The sequence below is a fragment of the Microcaecilia unicolor genome, chromosome 9 (genome assembly GCF_901765095.1).
Source record: "Microcaecilia unicolor chromosome 9, aMicUni1.1, whole genome shotgun sequence".
NCBI lineage: Eukaryota > Metazoa > Chordata > Amphibia > Gymnophiona > Siphonopidae > Microcaecilia > Microcaecilia unicolor.
Window position 1 is genome coordinate 19667017 of NC_044039.1, and position 18474 is coordinate 19685490.

At 43.5% G+C, this 18474-nt stretch overlaps 1 protein-coding gene across 2 annotated transcripts in view; it reads right to left on the bottom strand.

Moving 5' to 3' along the window:
• ATP2B1 (ATPase plasma membrane Ca2+ transporting 1) overlaps positions 1-18474 on the bottom strand; it is a 226354-nt gene that overhangs the window by 158076 nt on the left and 49804 nt on the right. For both annotated transcript variants that reach the window (XM_030215571.1, XM_030215572.1), the window contains exon 2: positions 902-1321. In XM_030215571.1, coding sequence (XP_030071431.1) covers positions 902-1109 — 208 coding nt within the window. In that variant the 5' untranslated portion in view covers positions 1110-1321. The remainder of the gene's footprint in view (positions 1-901; positions 1322-18474) is intronic.

Genomic DNA, 18474 nt, shown 5'->3' on the forward strand with positions numbered 1-18474 from the left:
CAGCGGTATAGCTAGGCCTCCTGCGATCTAATCCAGAGCACGACCTCTGACCTGTGTCACCCATGCGGCAGTAGAGGTCGAGTCAGAGGGAGCAAAATGAGTCAGAAGACAAGTTCTGGAGCTGATTGCTGTACCGCTGCAGTGGCGGTGCTGTATGGAAGCAGCGATCTGAAGGTACAAGAAGTTGGCGGGGGGGGGGGGGGGGGGAAGAGATTGACATACAGAGGTGGGGGTGGGGATTATAAGTTGATCCCAGGGTTTTGGGTTTTTTTTAAAAAAGCATTTTTATCCTCAATTTCTCAACTTAGTCAAGTATATATGGTAAATACATTTTCTTTTAAAAATTCTGGAAAGTGATGTAACATAGGGCTTTCAATAAAATAATCTTTGGATCTTAATGCTTCTTTTGTAAGAATAATGAAGAAGTGAGCTAGATTCCATAACAACTTTATAAAAAGTAAAATGTGACCTTCATCCTAAAAAAGCACTGTAAATATGAATTTAACCAATCGTCTAGAAAAAGATGGTGGTCATCGATTCTCATCTATTTAATATTTGTGCAATTCTACATTAACCCATGATTTAGGGTAGCACAACCTGACAACTAACCTAACACAAATCATCTGAAATAGGATGTCAAAATTTTTTTAAGTACTTGCAGATTTGAAAACGGAATCCAAATACTTCACTAACCAGCATGCAAAAAAAAAAAAGAATTTACACAAATCGAAGAGATTAACATATTGAACATACCTCGCCTTTACAAAGGTACTGAGACCCCTTGTACAAAGTGAATTAATCCACTTATTTAGAAGACCACTCAGCTTGCACAATCCACCGTTTCTCACCTTACACAAAATGACACACTTTCACTGCAAGTGCTGGTCAAGAATGACCTTACCTTCATGTGGCGATGTTTTCAACCTTGAACAAATTCCATAGACATCTCCATAACACTCCTGTATTTTGTGTAATGCATCTGTGGATCGCAGTTCCATAAGAGCACGGAGCTCCTTGAGAGTGATTCCAAAATCTCCTTTATGATTTGCTTCATTTACAGAATTCTTTACACCACTGTAAGCTACTGAATTGTTTGCCATGTCGCCCATGATGTACACAACCCTTAAAAACAAAGTCCACTCTTTCCAATCAGAAATTGATTTTAATTTTCAAATATTTCCAGAAAGGAGAATAATCCTTTAGAAATGATCACTAAACCAGAAACACATCAAGGAAATGAAAAAAAAAGGTATCGGAGACCGTGCCCAGTGATGTATCTTGTATTTTGTTCCATGCTGCGCTCCCCTTCTGCTCATCAAACCTGGAGGGGAAAAAAAAAAAGAAAATTATTTCTTGTTTCAAATCTGTAAAAGCATTAAAGAAACACAGAACCAGAAATAAAGTTTAAATCCTAGGGATACAAGATTAAGAAACGTAACCTTAATTAGTAAGTTCCTTTCCTTGAGTTCTGGTAAATTCAGTTCAGACTAAGGAGCTATGTCCTCCCCCCCCCCCCCCCCCCCCACATCAGCAGCAGATGGAAGCAGAGACTTGAAGATTCCAATTACATCATCAGTATAGTAGGTGGTGCAGTTAAGAATATTCCAAGAACGCTAATGCTAAGAATTTAAGGAGCCTATATACACATGGAATCCATTATCAACCAGGGAACCTTCTGGAGACCCCAAAAGGTTAAAGAAAACTATGTATAATGAAGAAAGGGCAGCCCAGTCTTCCTGGGTGGGTCCTGGACTGGTCTAGGAGGACAAGGCAGTGGTTCCCAAACATGGTCCAGGAGGCTCCCCAGCCAGTTAGGTTTTTAGGTTATCCACAATGAATATTCATAAGATATTTGCATACACTGCCTCCACCTCATGCAAATCTACCTCATGAATACTCATTGTGGATATCCTGAAAACCTGACTGGCTGGGGTGCCTCCTGGACTAGGTTTGGGAACCACTGACTTAAGGAAAAGGAGAAATGTCACTATTACTGATTTCCTATCACCTTGCTAGCCCAACCAGAGTGATGGGATGCATCAAAGCTTTATCCCACCAGGCTGGGGGGAGGGGTGCTACTGTTCTAATGGAAATAGAGTCGGCCAAAAAAAGTACACATAAGGATCCCTACAAGAAAGAGCCTGTAATTTGGATACTCTCCTGGCTGAAAAAAAATGGCCACTAAAGACTGTTTTCAATGACAAATCCTTCAGCAAAGATTTGTACTTCAAAGGCTAAAAAGGCAGCTTGACAAGAGCCCTGAGGAGAAAAATGAGGACCCAAACAGGCACTACTCCTCACAATCGGGGCTGAATTTGTTCAACTGCCTGCAAAAAAAAAAAAAAAAGATCAAAAGAAAGTAATGGCCCACATCCAGCTGCACAGCAAGAGAAAGCCTATCGAGAGTGGAGGAGTGGTTAGAGCACCAGTCTTGACATCCAGAGGTGGCCAGTTCAAATCCCACACTCCTTGTGATCTTGGGCAAGTCACTTAACCTTCCATTGCCTCAGGTACAAAATTAGATTGTGAGCCCTACAGGGACAGAGAAATACCTGGTGTATCTGAATGTAACTTACCTTGAGCTACTACTGAAAAAGGTGTGAGCAAAATCCAAATAAATAATAATAAATAATATCAATCCTACCTCTGAAACAAGACAACCACCACCTGAACCTTTAGGAAATTAAGGGTTAGGACCAGGTCAAGACCCTACTGCAAAAAAGGCCAGGACTGATGGCAGATCTGTATGCCTTAGAGAGATTTTCTGCTCCGTACACACAAAGCTTCAAAGCCTTCCAGACATTCATGGAAGGATGGCAGCCTCCACGCACCACCTCTCAAAGGCCAAGCCAAAAGCCAGAAGGGATCTGGATCCTTCATGAGGACCGGCCCCTGCTGGAGTCTATGAAAGCCAAGGGATTCAATTCCCCTGGATACAGGGAATGACTAACAAAATCTACTTGAATATTGTCTATACCTCAAGATCACCACCAGATCTTATTCCACCCAAGAACAAATTTAACTTATATGTAGAGCACTACTGTAGTTATGGTCCTGCCTTGCTTGTTGAGTAAGTCACTGCCTTTGCATTGGCTATCAGCACCTTGACCAACTTTTGTTGTCGGAGCAGCTAGAAGTACTAATGTGCCAACTGAAAGGCCCTGGCCTTCAGATGTCTTGCTATTCCAGGAGACCAAATGCCCCTGTACCAAATGACCCAGACAATGGACATCCCAACCCACCAGACTCTCATCCATAGTAAGCATCAACCAGTCTGCAGGATCAAGGGGAATCCCCTTGAGGAAATGGTATGAAGAGTTCCACCATGCCAGACTTAGCTTTAAGCTTCTGCTGTACAGAGCCAAACCTTAAATTGCTGGGAATTTGGAAACTAGCACAACAGCAGCACTCACTGAATTGGGCTCATATGGGCTCTTGCCCAGGGTACAGTGATACCTCGGATTTCATCGATAATCCGTCCGAAAACAATCTGCGAAATCCGAAACCGACAAAAACCGAGGCAATTATTTCCATATGAATAAAAAAAAACCCACAAGAACACTGGAAAGCAATGGAATTGTTTGGCTAGACGTGAGAAACAACGCCACACTGAGCAGGAGAACGCATTTTCGCAAAATTAGCAGCGAGGTCACGTGGGCACACCGACGAAATCAGAGAAATTTTTCACGGAAAAAAAATCAACGATAACCGAAGTCAACGAAAACAGAGGTATTACTATATTTCATTAGAGTATTGCTGCAATTGGGGAGGGGCACTTCTTCACACAGGACTTTTTCTGCACCTGGAGGTTAAGCATGAACTCCTGGGTTAGAAACACCATACTATGCTAGGTTACAAGATGACTCTTGGCATAGTTCACTACCCAGTCCAGCCGCTTCAGCAGTCGCCAATCTCAACTTCATCTCAGAATCAATTCAAATCAACCAATTGTCCAATTACAGATGGACATGAACATTGCTTGTGTAGGTGGGCCACCATGACTACCATAACTTTGGAAAAGGTTCTTAGGCTGTCACCAAACCAAACGAGAGCACCCAAAACTGGAAGAGCTGACTGAAAACACAAACGTGAAGAATCTTTTGTGCTTGGTTCTGATGGCAAAATAGAAGTAGGTCTCCGAGAGGTCCAGAGACTTCAGGAACTCTCATGGGTCTAACTGCTGTGTGCATGGATTGTAAGGTTTCCATGAAAAATTATGAAAATACAAATGCAAAACAGAGAAAAAAAAAACAAAAGCTAAACTAAAAACTGCCTCAATTCTTGCAGGGAGGTCCTGGGGATAAACTGGGGTGCGGGAAGGGGAATACTACTCATGCCCGTCGGGTCACTGTCGACTGGCCTCACAAGCGAAGCCTGTGCCTAGAGCTCAGGGCCCCAGAGGCAAAGACACACTGCACTCAACCAGAGAAAGATATATAGACCAATATCCCTGTAAGCAATGCCTAGCCAAGGTTCAAATTCAGGAGCTGCAGGCACCTTGGCAAAACGCTTAGTTCATAAGAAATCCTGCTGCACCAGTCAACATGTACCATCTGCAGGAAGCAGAGAAATCCTGGGACTATTCCTAGCTGCATCACCTGTTATACTGATATCATCGGAATCTTTTAAGTCTCCATTTACTGATAGGGGGACATAACCTGTCAGTCTGGACTTATCCAGAAGGGTAAGAAAATAGCTTTCAAATTGTTCTGTAAATACACAAGGCTTTTTAGACAGGCTTGAAGTTAAGAATTAAGGAAGATATTTATATATATATATATATATATATATATATATATATATATATATATATATATATATATATATTTTAGTTATAATGAATTGCAGTTATGCTGGAAATTGATGCTAAGTTGCTATGAGGTTTTTCTCTCCTTTTCTAATACTAGTGCCTGATAAACATTATAATGAATGAAATACCAAGAGCTAAAGATCAAGAATGTTATTCTGTCAACGTTACACTGCTGTAAAATATTTCTACGATTATAAAAACATTTAAACTGCAATACAACCAATATATAAATTTACATTTTTTAAATACACAAAACTCAGCTGTTCTTAATCAATAACAAACCTGGTGTTGTATCTGTTTTGAAAGCTAAAAACTTTCACTGCTAAATCATGACAAAGCTTATTTAAAAACTGTGTCAGAAAAGCAGCGCGTTTTTTCTAGCGAAAAAGGTGCCGGTACTCAAATGCCAGGCCACCCTTCAGGGGTGGGGTGAACACTGAGGGACCCACCCCACAATAGCCAGACCCCTGCAACCAGTCACAGAATCTATGACAAGGCAGAATTGGTGTGTAGAGCCTGAGCTCTTTCATTAAAACTTGGGGGGCCATGGGTCAATTTTAGCAGACAAAGGAAAAGGTGCCGGTACTCAGTACCCCAAGTACCCCCTCAAAAAAAGCCCTGCAGAAAAGAACCCCAGACAGGTAACATAGCGATATATAAAGCATAAATACAACAAAAACTCACAAATTTAAAGAATAAAATACAAGAGACCAACAGAGGCGCAAAGTTGCCCAGTTCCAGGCTGGAGATATTGGGACAGTTCTAGAATTCAAACCACCTCCATCTTGGTGCATTATGGGACTTGCAGTTCAATGAGCAGGATTAGGCAGTCCCAAGTCCCACACTGTTTTGGGATCAAAGTTCAAAACCTGGACTGGCCTAGAACTTCCAGCCTGGAAGCGGGGAACTTGGCATCTCTGGACCAGGATGGCATGCATTCAAATAGGCAAAAGGACCACCAATGTTTTTTTTCTAATTCCTTCAAGGAACTCCCTGTCCTCCTCCCAATTTCTCTTTTTAGGGCCCCAATCTTTTAAGATAAAGAAAATATGCAAACTACTCCAAAAGTGCAAATAAAATATGAGATGACACACAGGACACTTAAGAGTAACGTTTAAAGAAATTAAAAGTCAAGTACAGGCGATACAGGAAGTCATCTGCTTACTACTGCCACTTTAAAAATAATGCAAACTTTAATATATGAATAGAACTCCCGGAACAAAAAAAAAAAGAGAGTAAACGATGCCCCAAATTATAATTATATGAATGCTAAATTGTTTGCACAATTAGTTTGCGGGCCCGCAAACTAATTGTGCAAACAACTTAGCATTCATTGATTTATAAAAGTTTGCACTCCCTGTATTATTTTAATTATCAAACATATAAACGGCGAGTGACCGACTCACTCGCAAATGCGCAGTAGAGACTTCCCTCTCTGTCCCGCCCCCGCGTCAATACGTGATGACGAGGGCGGGACAGAGAGGGAAACTGTGCCGCCGAGGTTGATACCGCTCCCCCCCCACCCGCCCACCCGAGGTCGCCGCTACCGTTACCCCCCACACACACACCCGGCCCGGGCCCTCTCTCCGCTACTAAAAACTTACACATCCATTCGCCGGAACGCAGCACGCACATCAGCTGAGCTGCCGTCGGCCTTCCTTCCCTGCCTGTGTCCCGCCCTCGCTGACGTTATGTCACAGGAGGGCGGGACACAGGCAGAGAAGGAAGGGCAGACGGCAGCTCAGCTGATGTGCGTGCTGCATTCCGGCGAATGGATGTGTAAGTTTAGTAGCAGAGAGAGAGAGGGCCCGGGCCGGGTGGAGGGATGGTGGCGACTCCGGGGGGGGGGGGGGGGGGGAAACGGTAGCAGTGGCGACCTCATGGGGAGGGGGAAGGAAGGAAAACCCCAATACCAGCCCGTTTTTACGGGCTCAACGGCTAGTAAATATATAAATTGTAGGGTATCAAGACCCTCTGATTCTTTACAACTGGGTAAGTCCACCACATACGGGAAAAGGTTCCCCGTTCTCCACAGCCTCTTCAACACATATCCTCTGCTGCTGGGAAGATCCTCTTCAGTTTCACTGGCGAGCAATACCAGCGATAGAAAACCGACGCTACATAAAATTACCCGGACACTAGCGACGGAGTGGAGGAGTGGCCTAGTGGTTAGGGTGGTGGACTTTGGTCCTGAGGAACTGAGTTCGATTCCCACTTCAGGCACAGGCAGCTCCTTGTGACTCTGGGCAAGTCACTTAACCCTCCATTGCCCCATGTAAGCCGCATTGAGCCTGCCATGAGTGGGAAAGCGCAGGGTACAAACGTAACAAAAATAAAATAGATACTATTGGAGATTCTACATGGAATGTTGCTACTATTGGAGATTCTACATGGAATGTTGCTATTCCACTAGCAACATTCCATGTAGAAGCCTGCGCGGCCACATTGGTGATCTGCAAGGGCCAACTTCTACATGGAATGTTGCTAGTGGAATCTCAAATAGTAGCAACAGTGGAGGAGTGGCCTAGTGGTTAGGGTGGTGGACTCTGGTCCTGGAGAACTGAGGAACTGAGTTCGATTCCCACTTCAGGCACAGGCAGCTCCTTGTGACTCTGGGCAAGTCACTTAACCCTCCATTGCACCATGTAAGCCGCATTGAGCCTGCCATGAGTGGGAAAACGCGGGGTACAAATGTAACAAAAAAAAAAAAAAAAAAAACTTAACCAAAGACCGTAATGGACATTACCCGACTCTTCCTCCCCCTCTCCCTCTTTAAGTTCCCCCCAATTCTACCAACCATACATGTATCTTACCCACCATAATATCACCTTGTATTCATTCATAAATTGTATTTGTTCAGACCGGAACCGGCTAACGCCGTTAACGGTTAGCATGTAAGCCTCACTGAGCCTGCAAAAAGGTGGGAAAACGTGGGATACAAATGTAACAAATAAATAATAAATAATTCAATATGCCTTATTTGTCAAAGCATACTACCGTGTTTCCCCGAATATAAGACACTGCCTTATATTAATTTTTGCGCCCAAAAAGGCGCTAGGTCTTATTTTCAGGGGATGTCTTAATATTTCGGGGAAACACGGTTGGCCCGCCCACCTTCCCTCCGTCGCTCCTGCAACTACCGGTAACCCCCCACCCGAGGTCGCCCCCCCCCCCACCCGAGATGGCGCTCCCACCCGAAGTCGCCGGACCCCACCCCCCTCCGTCGCTCAGAAACTAACCTGCACTTAAGCCTCCTTTCACTTTCCTTCCAGTTCGCAGGAGCAGCAGGGCAGGGCAGGCCTCTCCTTCCTTCCGAGCCCCACCCTCGCCTGACGTTACGTTACATCAGGCGAGGGCGGGACACGGAAGGAAGGAGTGGCCTGCCCTCCTACTGCTGCTGCTTGCTGCGAACTGGAAGGAAAGTGAAAGGAGGCTTAAGTTCAGGTTAGTTTCGGAGCGACAGAGGGGGTTGGGGTCTGGCGACTTCGGGTGGGGGCGCCATCTCGGGTGGGGGGGGGCGACCTCGGGTGGGGGGTTAGTTTCAGAGCGACGGAAGGGGACCCTACTTACCGGGAAAAGAAAAACTTTGCTAGGCCTTACTTTCGGGGGAGGCCTTATATTTTCTAAGGGCACCAAACACCTCGGTAGGTCTTATTTTATGGGGATGCCCTATTTTCGGGGAAACACGGTATAAACTGTTTCAAGAATTTAAAATGCTACAGTTAAGGAGTCTAAAGCTCTGTAATAAAATTATTGGAGTAGAAATCCCCCCCGTCTTTAAGTGTTCATCCTAAGGTTGTCCTTTTCATACAATCTCTTCACCCCCACCCCCAGCTTGAACTCAACTTTTCCTCCTTCCTATCTCCAAACATAGCAGCTTCCCATGCACCATCCTCTGATCCCTCCACAAATTTGGGTGGACTTTCTGTAGGCCCACATACATTCCAAGTAGGAGACAGCTAGTCTTGCAATCCAGGGAACAAAGGGTCTTTTTCACTTTTCTGAATACGTGGCCTAGATAAAAATATTGGCAGGATGATTGACTGGTAATGAAATCAAATACAAAGTGGTTATGTCGCTAAAGTCTGCAGGTCACAAACTATTAGGTCAAACTGACTACCAAAGATGCCACTTTCCAGATCAAGTACTGAAGCTTAGAGCTGTCTAGAGCAGGGGACAAGAATGCTTCAAAGGTGAATGAGTTTTCAAGGTATCAATACTGAAAATGCATGAGATGTATTTCTATGTATTGCCTCTATTCTACACAAATGAATCTAGAAACATAGAAAGATGACGGCAGATAAAGGCCATATGACCCATCCAGTCTGCCCATCCTCTTTAACCCCTAATTCTTCCTGTTCAAAAGCGATCCCACATGCTTATCCCATGCCTTTTTAAATTCTGGAACAGTCCTCGACTCCACCACCTCCACCGGGAGGCCATTCCACGCCTCCACCACCCTTTCTGTGAAATAATACTTCCTTAGGTTACTCCTAAGCCTATTTCCTCTTATCTTTGTCATATGCCCCCTCAATCCAGAGCTCGCCTTCATTTGAAAAAGGCTCTCTTCCTGTACATAAATGCCCTTGAGATATTTAAACGTCTCTATCATGTCTCCTCTCTCCCTCCTCTCTTCCAGTGTATACATGTTGAGGTTCATAAGCCTGTCCCTATAATTTTTGCATTCAAGACCGCTTACTAATTTCGTAGCCACCCTCTGGACCGACTCCATCCTGTTTATATCTTTCCATAGGTGCGATCTCCAGAACTGCACGCAGTACTCCAAATGAAGCCTCACCAGAGACTTATACAACGGCACTATCGCCTCCTTTTTCCTGCTGGTCATGCCTCTCTTTATGCACCCAAGCATCCTTCTGGCTTTGGTCGTCGCTTTTTCTACCATATTCAATGGCACCAGTTATCATAACTGGAAAACAGTTCTGCTCTTCACTGTTAGTGGCAATTTGGTACTTCCGAAAGCCTTTTACTACACATCTGAAAGTACTGTGGAGTAGAGGAGTAGCCTAGTGGTTAAAGCACCAGTCTTGGCATCCAGAGGTGGCCGGCTCAAATCCCACTGCTGGCTCCTTGTGATCTTGGGCAAGTCACCTAACCCTCTATTGTGTCAAGTACAAAATTAGATTGAGAGCCAGGGACAGAGAAATACCCAATGTACCTGAATGTAACTCACGTTGAGCTACTACTGAATAAGGTGTGATCAAAATCCAAATCCAAATAATATTGTGGGATATATTTGTCAGCTCAATAAAACAGATACAAAATAAGTACCTATATATAATATGTAAATTGCTTTTTATTGTAAGCGCAGAAAGGTGGTATAATCAAGTCCCATCTCCATTCCCTTACAATATCATAAAAGATTAGGGGACCTGTTTACTAAGCCGCACTGTAGGCGCACTAACTTTTCACCACACGCTGATGATAGAGACACCCACTATATTCCTATGGGTGTCTCTAATGTTAGCGCATTTAGTGCGGCTTAGTAAACAGGGCCCTCTGTCAGAAGTACTATAAGCAAATTACAAGTAGTGCTGAACCTCAGTATCAGATAAAGGCAATTTAACATAATTTACCAGAAAAAAATGCTTAAACCATCAAAGAGAAATAGAAAGTGGCCTAGTGGTTAAAGCAAGAGAACAAAGGAAGTCAAGGTTCAAATCCCACTTCTGCCACCAACACTACTTGTGCTATAAAAATATGCATTTGACAAAGATTGAAACTAAGAGCTTCTCCATTACTTGAACTGAAAAATCTGCAGTTTTCTGAATACTAAATTCATATTACTGTTATAAGTCATACAGAATCTGCATTTGAAGAAAAAAAAAGTCACTGTTCATACTTCAGAATTGAAGAGTAGGTGACAGATGGCCCACCACACTATCCATTTGTGTAAACAACATAATAAGCAGAGAATGATAGTTATCTTCCAGGCATGTCCACACAGCCCTCAAAACAAGGCAGCTGCTAACATTTTTTCCTTAGCTAAAATCTGGAGGTTTGAACTTGCTTTGCCACATACTTCCTTAAATGGAAATTCTACACTTAAAATTCAGGATGACAGATTTTGCTTAGCCATCCCTTCCTTCGAGACAGCATCCATCTTCTGCCAGTAGCACTACAGTCCTGCCATCAAAAAGCCTCTTAGCACCCTTAATGCGAATGAGATTTCTGACATCACTGCTCTGCTGCTGCTAAAGATGGTTCAAAGGGGACCAAGAGTCTTCAAGGATGCCTGCAAATGAGCATCGGCTTATAAAAGAGGTTTTCAACCCAGTCCTCGGGGCACACTCTGCCAGTTAGGGTTTTCAGGATATCCCCATGGGAATATACCGAAACCCAAAATACTCTACATACTCCACTCTCTTCCAATGTGACGCGAGGATGGCAAAATCTTCAAAAATACTGGAGGAAAAAAAAAAAAAAAAGACCCCGGTCAACAGGTAGCCATACCAAAGCAACTTAGGTGCACTGTCCCAATAATCACAGATCAGAAGAAACTCCACTCAAGGAATCAATCCAGAAAAGCAATCTAACGTCACACTGGGACAATGTTCATACCACTTCAAAAGGCATATGGTCAGTCACAATAGCAACCAGTGAATTTGCATCAGCAGCGGTCACATGTAAAGTATAAAACTGTAATACTCATCTGGAAGTGACTGGTAGACATAAAATCCTAAGAGAAGCACCCTGTTTCTCCCAAAGAGCGCCATCAGGGGAATACAACCAGTCTTCAAAAGCTGGCCCTATGCCTTTTGAAGTGGTATGAACATTGTCCCAATGCGAGGTTGGATTGCTTTCTCTGGATTGATTCTTTGAGAGGAGTTTTTTTCTGACCTATTATTGGAGAGTGCACCTACACTCCAACAATAGGTCATTATAATAATTAGAGGAGTGGCTTAGTGGTTAGAGCACTGGTCCTGCAATCCAGAGGTGGCCGGTTCAAATCCCACTGCTGCTCCTTGTGATCTTGGGCAAGTCACTTAACCCTCCATTGCCTCAGGTACAAAACTTAGATCGTGAGCCCTCCTGGGACAGAGAAATATCCAGAGTACCTGAGCCTAACTCACCTTGAGCTACTACTGAAAAAAGGTGTGAGAAAAATCTAAATAAATATATGGAATGTTGCTACTATTGAAGATTCTACGTGGAATGTTGCTACTATTGGAGATTCTGTTGCTACTATTGTTGCTACTATTTGAGATTGTACATGGAATGTTAATGTTGCTATTCCACTAGCAACATTCCATGTAGAAGCCTGCCTGCGCAGCCGCGCAGGCTTCTGTTTCTGTGAGTCTGACGTCCTGCACGTATGTGCAGGACGTCAGACTCACAGAAACAGAAGCCTGCGCAGCCGCGTTGCTGATCTGCGAGGGCAGGCTTCTGCGTGGAATGTTGCTAGTGGAGGAGTGGCCTAGTGGTTAGTGCACCGGTCTTGCACTCCAGAGGTGGCTGGTTCAAATCCCACTGCTGCTCCTTGTGATCTTGGGCAAGTCACTTAACCCTCCATTGCCTCAGGTACAAACTTAGATTGTGAGTCCTCCTGGGACAGAGAAATATCCAGAGTACCTGAATGTAACTCACCTTGAGCTACTACTGAAAAAGGTGTGAGAAAAAAATCTAAATAAATACATGGACAATCGTATGTTGAGTGGAATGGGCTCCCTGTTGACCGAGGTCTTTTCTCTCCACTAATTTTGAAGATTTTGCCATACTAGCGTCACATTGGAAGGAGTATAGAGTATTTTGGTTCTGATACCACTCTTACCCATTTTAAATATTTCTTGGGTTCAATATATTGAAATCCCCAAGGACTGGGTTTGAAAACCTATGGTTTATAAAGTACTTCTAGCTTACTGAACAAACTGCTAACTTTAAATTTGAAAAAATGAGCAGCAGATTCCAATGATCAACCTAAAAGAAAAAAATATTTGAAGTGAAATGTCATCCACATGTAACAGTGCACCCTCTTTTTTCCCCTAGGGTGCAGGTGCAATCTATCACGCATGCATTAAACACTGCACATGGGAACTCTATGTGCAAAGAGCGCACCCTCTTTAAGAAGAGGGTGCACTGTTAATGACATTTGTTAGAAATGAAAAAAATTCCACATGAAAATGACGTGAAACTTCTCTGGCTACCTATCCCAGAAATATATAAAGATGCCTCCAAGTCTCCTCCCTGCTTATCTGTTATTGTTCTACCTTTTCCGGAAGCTGTGCTGTTAAAGGTAACCTACTCTGGGTCTCACTTCTAAAAAAAAAAAAAAAAAAAAAAAAATCCACTTTTCCTCCTAGCCCTGATGCCACAGACTGCTTCCTCCCTAACCTGTGTAGAGAGGTGTGGTAGCCGTGTTAGTCCACTCAAAGGTTATCAATAGAAATCAAACAAAATAAAATAAGTTATGTCCAATAAAAAAGGTATCATCTTATTTTCTCTTCCATGTTTTATTTTGTTTGATTTCTATTGAATCCCTAACCTGTGAAAATCCAGCAGATAGCCAAGACCTGTCGCTTCTTCCTCTACAACATTCGCAAAATTTGCCCTTTCCTCTCTGAGCACACCACCCGAACTCTCATCCACTCTCTCATTACCTCTCGCCTTGACTACTGCAACCTACTCCTCACTGGCCTCCCACTTAGCCATCTATCCCCCCTTCAGTCCGTTCAGAACTCTGCTGCACGTCTTATCTTCCGCCTGGACCGATACACTCATAGCACCCCTCTCCTCAAGTCACTGCACTGGCTTCCAATTAGGTACCGCATACAGTTCAAGCTTCTCCTGCTAATCTACAAATGCACTCGATCTGCAGCCCCTCCCTACCTCTCTACCCTCATCTCCTCCCCCCCACGTGCCTACCCGTAACCTCCGCTCAAGACAAATCCCTTCTTTCAGTACCCTTCTCCACCACCGCCAACTCCAGGCTCCGCCCTTTCTGCCTCACCTCACCCCATGCTTGGAATAAACTCCCTGAGCCCATTCGCCCTCCCTGCCCATCTTCAAATCCTTGCTCAAAGCCCACCTCTTCGATGTCGCCTTCAGCACCTAACCACCATACCATACCATATTCAGGAAATCTAGACTGCCCAACTTGACATTTCGTCCTTTAGATTGTAAGCTCCTTTGAGCAAGGACTATCATTCTTTGTTAAACTGTACAGCGCTGCGTAACCCTAGTAGCGCTCTAGAAATGTTAAGTAGTAGTAGTTTGCAGGTCATGAAAATCCAAGCATATGGGAAAGCTGATTTTCAAAACCCTGCCTAAAGAGGTCTTACAAACTTGGATATATTATCTTCTTAGTGGTACTTTTAAAATGGATCCCTGTACAGTTATTTATAGCAAGAAACAGAAAATCTATATAGCCTATCCAGTCTGCCCATCCATACCAACTACTAACCTCTATCATCATTTCATTCTAAGCGTAAGTTTGACCGGAGACTGCATTAGCATACTCCCAAAGTTGTGCTTCAATTTGATGAAAAACTCGGGGTAGTGGATGAAAATCAGTTAACACGAAACTGTTGTAAGAAGAAAGCTTTAAACACAAAAAGTTAGCTGGTCTAGCAATATACAATTCCTTAGCCAAGTCTCAGAAAGACAGATTGAAAATCATGCTGGAAAAAAAACAAACTCTCATAGGAATGATCCCAGCAGAATTAGATAAAAGCATGCTGGCAAGGTAACAGGAAAGCTTGTAATCCCATCACTAGAACCATTCACAGTACAGGCTAAATCTTTTAATATCTAAAATGCTATTAATCTAGTGCCTCAGATGAACACGCACTAACCAGAATGCAGGAGCAATTTCTTTTTTTTTTTCAATGAAGCACAGGTGGCTTGAGTAAAGCTCAGTCAATGTGCCACTGGTTACTGCTACTAGCGTTTTTAAAATCAAACTATAATTGAGATTTAATTTATCCAACTGGGACTTCAACCACTTCAGTTAAGCCCAGGCCAAGAAAAATACCACAGATGCCAACAAGCTGCAATGGTCTGTTCCAAATTTAACCTCATTCGAATGATTCTATATAACAGCACCCTACCCTGCCCACTAGCAGAAATGCAGCACATTCATTTGTGTGATGTATATTTTGAAATTCAATTATTATTATCATAGGCGGTCGGTGGCCCAACTGTTTGGGGAGGTTAAAGGGGGCAGGGTTAGGGGTGGAGCTTAAATCCATAATTGATAACATACAGAAAAAAAAATAAAAATAGAAGTCACAATGAATACCTTTTATTAAATTTAGATATTAGATATGTATCATATGTCAAAGAATAAAGTGGTTGCTCAAAGCATATACTAACCACAATCGCTCGACTGCAAAACACTATGCACAACTTTGTGCCAAAACACACTCAGAACCTTACTGTACCATAAATATTACACTGGGCAGAACCTAATAAACTAATATACCACCCATACGGAAAATGCAGACCGTCAACAATATGAAACAAGGGATCATATCATCACAATTCTCATGTAGAGCCACAAAACACCCTAATTCATGTTTAATGTGGGATAAAATGCCATAAATAAGTAAATAAATATAAACTTTTAATGTTGAGCACCTGATTTTCAAAGTGGACATATTCCAAACACTATAATGAAAATAACATGATCTTTTCTACCTTTGTTGTCTGGTGACTTTTTCTGATCATGCTGGCCCAGTATCCGATTCTGCTGCTATCTGTCCTCAGTGCAGGTCAGGAAGTCATCCTTGTTAAATATCTCCCTGGCAACCAAGGACACCTCCAGCCAACCCCCCTTGCTCTCCCAGCAGTAAGGTAAACAAACCATAAACCAATTTCTACAACTGGTTACACAAGGCTAGAGGGCTTTCACTGCAGCTCCTGCTGTGAGGATGGAGGTAAATCAACAATTTAAACCCCTCAGAGCACAGCAGGGGAGGCTTAGCCTCTCCAAGCCTCTTATACCGGGCGCCTATGATTATTATTTTTTTTTTTAACCTAGATGTGATGGTTTTTAGATATGCTTTGCATGATTGCATAGGCATCTTTGGGTACCAAAGACTATGGCAGTAGCTGCAATTAAGGTCAAGGGTCAGCTGGACCTCATGTAGAAATGCAAGCAATGTAATCAGTCTCAGGGCTGCCAACAACGAAATTACTACTACTACTACTACTATTTAGCATTTCTATAGCGCTACAAGGCATACGCAGCGCTGCACAAACATAGAAGAAAGACAGTCCCTGCTCAAAGAGCTTACAATCTAATAGACAAAAAATAAATAAAGTAAGCAAATCAAATCAATTAATGTGAATGGGAAGGAAGAGAGGAGGGTAGGTGGAGGCGAGTGGTTACAAGTGGTTAGGAGTCAAAAGCAATGTTAAAGAGGTGGGCTTTCAGTCTAGATTTAAAGGTGGCCAAGGATGGGGCAAGACGTAGGGGCTCAGGAAGTTTATTCCAGGCGTAGGGTGCAGCGAGACAGAAGGCGCGAAGTCTGGAGTTGGCAGTAGTGGAGAAGGGAACAGATAAGAAGGATTTATCCATGGAGCGGAGTGCATAGCACCAGCTCAATCACTACTGTACCTGCATGTGCCTTGCCTTGAGCTACCACTGTAAAAAGGCGTGAGCTAAATCCAAAATTCCTTCCTTCCTTTCTTCCCCTCTTCAGGTGTACTTGCCACATCAAATCAATATGGTTCTTGTATACATGCGAGTAGTGTGTACAAATTCAGAATTTTTTCAAATTTTGCTATTTTGCATTGTGGACAGTAGTCAGGCTGCAATTCTCAAATAAGCTAACACACTTTCTTACAAAGGCATTATCAGAAGCAGCTTTGTAGATGTTCATATATGCGTCAGATAACGGATTTCTGTTTCAATAGGCAGATCAGGAACTTCTGTAGGTACAAGCGCACTGTATACATACATTTCAGACAGTTCTAATAGAAAGCATGAAATATAAATTCTACAAATGTCCCCGATGGCATTTCACAATCATACAGCCTCTAAGGAGCAAGCAGTAACTAAGCAGGTTGCATCACTTAGATCTCCTATCGGCTGATCTTTGAAACAAGAGCTCATTTCTTCTAGGAGGAATAGCAAGCTAGCTGTTCAGTTAGCCACAGTATACTACAGTACCAAACATCAGAAAAGCAGAAAAGACATTTTGTTTTTAGTAAGATAAGGCTCAAAATATAGCTTGCATATAAATCAAATGCAAGAGAGAGTGTCTAGTAATAGCAATTCAGATAATATAAAAACTGTTTTCAAACAGAGATGAACTTCTTTCTCTGCAAGAGCTGAGAGCTCTTTTAAGCAACAATTTCAGTACAGCCCCAAACCTGGCAAATTCTTATCCGGGAGGGGGGGGGGGGGGCAACAGTGGCATAGCCAAGGGTGGGCCCAGGCCCACCCAGTAGCAGCACACCTATGATGTGGCTGGCAGGGATCTCTGAGCCCCAACAGCCGAAAACTCCCAACTATCCCTCCTGCATACCTTGTACATAGCAGATCTTCGCCTGCCACGAGCAGCAGCTGATACCTACTTGCTCACACCGGCCCTACAGCCTTCCCACCTATGTGGAAACAGGAAGTTTCATCAGAGGGAAGGTTGTGAGGCCAGCATGAGCAGTGTGTATTAGTTGCTGCTCGCTGCCGGTGAAAGTGTGCTATTTAAAAGGTTAGGAGGATGTCTGAGAGACCACCCTATATAATAAAACTCACCCTCAACGTTCTGAGGACACTGACGTCACTGTCAGTTCCTCCGGGCACTTCCTTCCGGTTCGAAGGGTTCGTGGCGGTGAAGCCACCGAATTCACTGTGTTGGGGCCCCGCCCTCGCGTCAAATGTGATGACGTCGAGGGCGGAGCAATGGCGTCAGTGGCTTCACAACCAACGACTCAGCACACTGAAGGTGGCATTGGCGTGCGTTGACGAGGTCCGCAACAATGGCGGTCAGTGACTTCACAACACCGAAGGGGTGAGCAAGGAGGGAGGAAGGGAGGAAGGGGGGGTTCGGGAGGAACACCTTGCTAGCGCCCGTTTCATTTGCGCCAGAAACGGGCATGTTTTACTAGTATGGTATAAAGGCGAGAGAGGGAGAGACCAAAGCACTTGTGGGATAGGGCAGAGTTCTTCTGCCCACCCATCTTGGGCCCAGGCCCACCCAAAATTGGGTGTCTGGCTACGCCCCTGGGGGGGCAATCTACAGAATAAGATGCGATGAAGGCAAAAAAATGTGCTTTGAAGTAAAATTGTTTTAAACTTTGATTTTCAGATAGAACAACATTTGCATCAACATCGTGACTGAATATATATGGATGGGCTTGAGGGTAAATTTTAAGGGGCTTCGACATTAGCTTCAGAATTTTTAGTACAAGAGAAGTACTGGGCAGACTTCTACGGTCTGTGCCCTGAGAATGGCAAGGACAAATCAAACTCAGGTATACATATAACGTTATCACATACCATGTAAAATGAGTTTATCTTGTTGGGACAGACTGGATGGACCGTACAGGTCTTTATCTGCCGTCATTTACTATGTTATGTTACTATGTTAATACAGGAAAAAGTTAGCAGCTAGGCACCAATTTTCAGCACTTGGTTCATAAACAAGGCAAAACAAATGACAGGCATAAATTTATGAACACAACTTTAAAGCTCCTTAATTAAG